Source organism: Rattus rattus, chromosome 8, assembly GCF_011064425.1.
Source record: "Rattus rattus isolate New Zealand chromosome 8, Rrattus_CSIRO_v1, whole genome shotgun sequence".
Taxonomy (NCBI): domain Eukaryota; kingdom Metazoa; phylum Chordata; class Mammalia; order Rodentia; family Muridae; genus Rattus; species Rattus rattus.
This window is the reverse complement of record NC_046161.1, coordinates 16,265,821-16,273,649: the sequence shown is the minus strand read 5'-3', so window position 1 is coordinate 16,273,649 and position 7,829 is coordinate 16,265,821. Positions and strand designations below refer to the sequence as shown.

Below are 7,829 nucleotides of genomic sequence, written 5' to 3'. Positions count from 1 at the left end.
TTGGTACATGTCCTTATAGAAGGTCAGAAAATTTGTAACTTATGGAGAATATATTAATACTAAAGAAATTTCTGCCCTCAAACACTCTGTATCCTTCTCTATAAAGGCACTGAACAGATCAACAAGCTAATGCTCTCATAATCCCCTCTCTCACAATTTTAACAACAGATTTTTAAATGGAAGTTCATTTCATTTCTAGCCAGATAAATCATGTATCTCACTATCTATATTTATGTTCATAAACGTTTTACTAAATCATAGTTAATTTTATTGACTCACACTGGATTTTGTGGAGCTTAGATAGTGAAGATAACTGACTGAAACTTGATTCTATATAAATTCAGAGGTTTTAGCTTCTGCTAAAATAAATACAGGGAGCAAGATCATCTTCAGATGTGTTTTATTAGAGAATATAAAAAATCTCAGATCTGAAGCACCTTTTCACCTCTCATACCACCTTACATGATGGAATAGGTAAACAGAGATGGGAACAGGATCCTTAATGTTGTATGTATGTAGAGACTTGAACTGATTTTTTTTTTGCAAAATAGAAAATTATGCATATGTATAACTCATTAAGAATTTCATTCCCATTCTTTGGTTGAGGGACATCTGGGTTGTTTCCATCTTGTGACTATTACAAATAAGGTTGCTATGAACATAGTGGAGCACTTGTCCCTGTGGTAGGGTGGGACATCTTTTGGGTATATATTCAAGCTGGTTGTTCAGCTTGATTGAACTCTTTCCAATTTTCTGAAGAACTGTAATATTGAATACCAGAGTGATTGTACTATTTTTTAATCCCACCAGCAATAGAGAATTGTTCCTTTCTCCACGTATTCACCAACATGTGCTGTCACCTGAGATTTCGATCTTTGTCACTCTAACTGGTGTAAGGTTGAATCTCAGGGTTGTTTTGATTTGCATTTCTCTAATGACTAAGGACTGAACATTTCTTTAAGTGTTTCTAAGTCATTTGACATTCTTCTGTTGTGAATTCACTGTTGAACACTGTACTCCATTTTTTAATTGAGTTATTTGGTGTTTTTGGAGTCTAATGTATTGAATTATTTATATATTTTGGATATTACTCCTCTGTCAGATGTAGAGTTAGTGAAGTTTTCTTTAAATCTGTAGATTGCTGATTTGTCTTATTGATGGTATCTTTTGCTTTACAAAAGCGTTTCAGTTTTATGAGAGCCCATTTATCTACCGTTGATCTTAGAGCCTGAGCCATTGGTGCTTGGTTCAGGAAATTTCCCCCTGTGCCAATGAGTTTGAAAATATTTTCCACTTTTTATTCTATTAGATTTAGTGTATATGGTTTTATGTTGAGGTCCTGATCTGCTTGGACTTGAACTTTGTGCAAGGTGACAATTATGATTCTATTTTCTTTCAACTACAGACAGACCACAAGTTACGCCAGCACCATTTATTGAAGATGGTTTCTTTTCTTTTTTTCTTTTTTTTTGGCTTGGTAATTTCATTTTTATTGATTTATATTTTTTAATCCATGATGGGAAATTTATTGTTGATATATATTTTTTTTATTAACTTGAGTATTTCTTATATACATTTCAAGTGTTATTCCCTTTCGGTTTCGGGCAAACATCCCTTCCCCCTCCCCTTCCTTATGGGTGTTCCTCCCAACCCTCCCCCATTGCCGCCCTCCCCCACAGTCTAGTTCACTGGGGTTCAGTCTTAGCAGGACCCAGGGCTTCCCCTTCCACTGGTGCTCTTACTAGGATATTCATTGCTACCTATGAGGTTGGAGCCCAGGGTCAGTCCATGTATAGTCTTTAGGTAGTGGCTTAGTCCCTGGAAGCTCTGGTTGCTTGGCATTGTTGTACATATGGGGTCTCGAGCTCCTTCAAGCTCTTCCAGTTCTTTCTCTGATTCCTTCAACGGGGGTCCTATTCTCAGTTCAGTGGTTTGGTGCTGGCATTCGCCTCTGTATTTGCTGTATTCTGTCTGTGTCTCTCAGGAGTGATCTACATCCGGCTCCTGTTGGTCTGCACTTCTTTGCTTAATCCATCTTGTCTAATTGGGTGGCTGTATATGTATGGGTGTATCCAGTTTGTTAATCTATGTCTTTTTATTGGGGATTGAGGCCATTGATGTTGAGAGATATTAAGGAATAGTGATTATTGCTTCCTGTTATATTCATATTTGGATGTGAGGTTATGTTTGTGTGCTTTCATTCTCTTTGTTTTGTTGCCAAGACGATTGGTTTCTTGCTTCTTCTAGGGTATAGCTTGCCTCCTTATGTTGGGCTTTACCATTTATTATCCTTTGTAGTGCTGGATTTGTAGAAAGATATTGTGTAAATTTGGTTTTGTCATGGAATATTTTGGTTTCTCCATCTATGTTAATTGAGAGTTTTGCAGGATACAGTAACCTGGGCTGGCATTTGTGTTCTCTTAGGGTCTGTATGACATCAGTCCAGGATCTTCTGGCCTTCATAGTTTCTTTTTCTAATGTATGGTTTTGGCTTCTTTGTCAAAGATCAAGTGTCCATAGGTATACGGGTTTACTTCTAGGTCTTTGACTCTATTCTGTTTATCAACCTATCTATTTCTGTACCAATACCATGCAGGTTTTATCACTATTGCTTTTTGGTATAGCTTGAGGTCATGGATGGGAATTCCCCTGGAGGTTGTTAATTTACACAATGAAATACTATTCTGTTATTAAAAATGAGGACAACATGAATTTTGTAGGCAAATGGATGGAACTAGGAAATATCCTGAGCAAGCTAATTCAGACCCAAAAGAATATACAAGGTATCCTTAGTGGCTATTAGCCAAAAATTACAGAATACCTATGATGCAATGCTCAGGGAAGTTTTGCTTACCCTAGAGGACTCAGGAAGCAGGGAAGATCTAAATTTTTAATTTCCATGGCATTTATCTGTACTTTTGATTTATGATCATTTATAGCAGTTGGCCAAAATACTTTTATTCTAGTCTCTTGAATAGTTTGTCTTACCTACTAAGGCTACTCTGTCTTCAATTACATCCATAGCAGTGCTGTTTTTAACAACAGACATAAATCTTTTGACTGTCCTGTGAGTTTCTCTAATGCAAAAAGAGAAATATTAAATAAAATTTAATATTAGGAACTGTGGGAGGAACACAGGATGTTTCCCAATGGCAAAGGGTTACATTGCCTGTTCGCAGTTGATCTGTAGTCATTAATACATTCTGGTCTTTGCCATACCTTGTGCATACTCCAGAAGGCTTACATCTTCTTTTTGTATTATCTGTAGAAGAAATATTGTTCCTAGCAACAACTTGCTTACAATTTCTTTTCAAATGAACTTGCTTATCACAATTAAAACATGATATTTGCATTATTCTTAAAACTTTGTGAAATTACTTTATTAACAGGATATCAAATATTAGCCATATTTCTAATGCTTTCATCTATTCGTGATGATCTTGCCTTTATTTATTTTTATTGGATATATTTCTTTGTTTACATTTCAAATGTTATTCCCTTTCCCGGTTTCCTGTTCAAAAGCTCCCGTGTCCTCCCTTTCCTCCTCCCCCTTAATGGTGTTCCCCCCATCCACTACCCCAACATTTCCCTGCACTGGGAGTCCAACATTGGCAGGCAGGACCAAGGGCTTCTCCTTAAAGAATAATCAACCTTTTAAATTTGGAATTAACATTTCCAAAAGCCACAAACTTTATTAATATTTGTCTGATTTTTGATTCTGATATTTTTATATTTACAGCTGAATCAATGTTTGCAAAAAATTAGTGGAGGTTTCTTTTTGGAATTGTACAATTTTAGTAAATTACTCAAAACTCTTTTCTGAATCTTTAAACTTGTTCCAAGCCTTTAAAGGTGTTAAAAAACACAACACCAATCTATGACCATCAAATTTAAGCTGCCTTTGTAACTCATCATAATGACCTTCATCTTGATCCTGGGACATATTAATACTTCTAGCCCTATATTTTTTTCTATGGCCCCAGCTTCCTCTTTCCATCATAAGCTATTGTAATAGAGGACCAGCTTCCAATATTGCTGTCACCAAGTCTTTCCAATCTTAGAGCATAATTTTGTTCTATATTGTCCATGAATTTATTATCTGTTTCACATATGGTGAATGCCTATTCTATTAAATAAATGATCATGACCTTGAATACTCTCAAATCTAATATGTCTATAGGATTACATTTAAATTCTTTATAACCTTGGGAGTGCCTATCATCTGCTGCTAAATCTTGTATAGAAACTCTATAAACAAAGGTTGGTTTTCTTACAGTCTTGGGCAGCCTCTACTTAGATTCATCTTGTGTTGGCATGGTAGACTCTTATCTAAATTCCTCTGCTTATGTCTGAATATTTTTCTTATTTTCATTTATAGATCTTATAAGGCTTACATTTTGTCAATACTCTTTTTATATTTGTCACAAAGTCTCTATGGCTATTAAGAATGAATACTAGAGTAATAGTAATTATAATTAGTATTATTAGAAATTATAATTAGTAAAATACTAGAATAATAGTAATTGTAATTAGTATTATGTCGAGCTCCATTAAGTTATTCATTTTTTAAATTTTTTACTTATATTTTCAAGCCATGTAAAGTAGGACTATACACAATTCTAATGTCCTGTAATATATTTTCAATCCTTAACATGGGAAACATTTTTCCTTTTAAAACTATGTAACTCTTCTTGAGAAGTTCACATGTATCTTTCCATATTTGATGGTTTATTTTTCTGCAGCTTGTTTTATTTTTCTGTCCTTGTGCTTTTGCCATGTGTTGAAACACAAAGTATTTTTTTAACAGAGTCCAAATAGTTTGATTTTAGCAATTAAGACTTGGAAGTCAGATGCTGGGGAGAAAGCATGCTAGCTCACTTGACCTTCTTTCTCATCCAATGTCTCAGAATGAATTCCTTCTCTCATGCCATCCTGTGTCTCCTTAGATGTTCTTATGACTCCCTTTTACTTTCTATGTTTTTTTAATAATCCTATGATCACTTCCTGTGAACTTGTTGCTTGTTCCTCTTCTTAACTTATGGTTAACATTTTTTAATCCTGATTACAATATCCAAGCAGAAAAGTCTTGGAATAAAGGTATATGTTAAGAGGAATACAACTAAAACAGATTTTCCAGTAAACAATGCAAACTTGGGCTTCCCAGTTTGATCAAATATCCTGCAACAGGGAGAAATCAAACAACACCATGCTTCTGAAAGCTATGAGTACTTGCAGTCACATCTCACTACTTCCAAATAAAAGCATCACTTATCATAGACAGCACCTAACTTATTCTGGGCTTATCAATAGCCATGTAGAAGGTAATTTGTTAGGCACAGACACAGAATATCTATTGAGAAAAATTTGACAGGAGTGATTTCCCTACTAGGTATTTATTATTGTCTCTCTGTCTCTCTGGAACTCTCTCTCTCTCTCTCTCTCTCCTCTCTCTCCCTCTCTCTCTCTCTCTCTCTCTCACACACACACACACACACACACACACACCTTTCTTTTTCTATCAGGTTCATACAATATAAGGTATAAATATCCAGTCATGAGTGGAAGAACCATAATATCCCGCCCCCTCTAACTCAGAAATATTCTGGAAGGAAGTTTAGAAAGAATCAAAAAGCCAGAGAAAACTGAGGAGAGTTATGCAGAACTCTGACTTCCAGATATGATATGCCTACTATATTCTTGAACACAGAACAGGTGTGATTAGCTCTATAAAACCTCCACAAAATTTGTCCTGTCAAACCTTGCCATGGGAACAGGAGAGGTTATAGCACCCTGTCTTAGGGTTACTATTGCTGAGAAAGGACACCATAAGGAAGATAACTTTTATATGGATGGCATTGGGGTGGTTTAGTTTTAGAAGTTCAGCCCATTATTATCATAGAAGGAAGCAAGGCAGTGTCCAGGCAGACATGGTGTTGGGGAAGGAGCTGTATGTTTTGTATCTTGATCTAACTGTAACAAGAAGAGACTGACATAGGACCTTAAAGCACACCATCACAGTGACTTACTTCTTTCAACAAGGCCACACCTACTTGACCACAGCCACACCTCATAATAATATCAATTCCAATGTGCCAAGTATATTACAACCACCATAGATTCACCTACCTCTGAAGTTACAGTTAATGGGGGAGAGAAACATACTGCAGTATAATGTCCTAATATTAGTACTTTTCGTAAGATTTTCATAATGAAAAACAAAGATACTACTAAATGAAGGTGAAGAACATTAACATCCCAGGAATGATTTTGATGGACCCCCTGAGTTCGTTAGCCATATTTCACATCATATCTAAAATATAATAGAGTGACTCATAATAATGACTGCAAACTTTAAATGCCATGCATAGAGAATTAAAATATATGTAAAAAGTACACAAGTGCAAAGTTACATAAGTTTTCAGGATAGTGTAAATTAGGCATGTGATTTTTTGATAGAAAAAGACTTAAGAGAGGCATATTTATAAAATTTGTCTTATATTTCTTAGTATGAATTTAGTTCTGATGTCATTGATCCAGGATGGACAAGAGGCAACTCTGATAAAAAGTTTACTAAGGGCACCCTTCACATCTTTGTTTCGCAGGCTATAGATAAAGGGGTTCAGCATAGGGCTAATCACAGTGTACATCAGTGAAGCAACCATTCTTCTCCGGGTAGAATGGACCACAGAAGAGCTGAAGTAAACTCCAATTCCTGACCCATAGAACAAACAGACCACACAGAGGTGAGATCCACAGGTGGAAAAAGCTTTGTACTTACTTACAGTAGAGGACATCCTTAATAAGGATGAGACAATCTGTGAGTAAGACATGAGTATTCCTGTCATAGGAATCACACCTAGTAGGATAGTCAACACATACATGAAGACATTATTGATATGAGTGTCAGAGTTGGAGACTTTGAGAACTTGAGCTAGTTCACAGAAGAAATGTGGAATTTCTGTGCCTCTGGAGAAGTTCAGCTCATTCATCAATAGAACATGAATCAGGGAGACCCAGAATATGATAATCCAAAACATCAGAACCAGAAGGGTACACACCCTAGGGTTCATGATAATAGTGTATTTGAGGGGGTTACAGATGGCTACAAAGCGGTCATAGGCCATTAAAGTGAGTAAAACATCATCCATCCCAACAAAAGTATTAAAAAAATATACCTGTGTAAGGCATTCTATGTAGGAGATGTCTTTTGTCTTTGACTGCATGTTCACTAGCATTTTTGGTATTGTGGTTGATATGAAACAGATGTCAACAAAGGACAGATTGGAGAGGAAGAAGTACATGGGGTTGTGGAGATGTGAGTTAGAGCTGACAGCCAGGATGATGAGCAAGTTCCCAAGCACTGTGACAAGGTACACAGACAGGAACAGTCCAAAGAGAATGGGTCGCAGTTTAGGATCATCTGAGAAACCCAGGAGGAAAAATTCTGATATCAGTGTGTGGTTTTCCGTTTCCATATAACTTGTGTATCTGTTAGAGATAAGGTAAGGATGGTTTTCAAATAATAGCTACTGACATACTCTTGAAAGCCTACCTTTCATTCTGGCAATGACTGACACCTACTTAACTAACTTATTTAAAAATGCCTTATGAACACTATTTCAATGTGTATTGTTTCATTTTTATAATATTATTATTAATACTAGTTGACTTCTTTATAATAATTGTTTTGGTACATGAAATTCCCCAGGTAGCTATTTAACTGAGATTTAGAAATTTAACCTTTTATCAAGTTTCTTGAACATAATTTTGATTTATTTATTTAAATCAGTGTAAAGAGAAAGTCATGAGGACTTTTATTTTTGGTTGTG

At 35.7% G+C, this 7,829-nt stretch overlaps 1 protein-coding gene across 1 annotated transcript; it reads right to left on the bottom strand.

Moving 5' to 3' along the window:
• Positions 1–6,479: 6,479 nt before the first annotated feature.
• On the bottom strand, positions 6,480–7,475 carry LOC116907802 (olfactory receptor 1174-like). Its single transcript, XM_032910947.1, has one exon. It carries the CDS (start codon positions 7,473–7,475, stop codon positions 6,480–6,482), a length of 996 nt encoding a protein of 331 aa, XP_032766838.1.
• Positions 7,476–7,829: the final 354 nt, after the last annotated feature.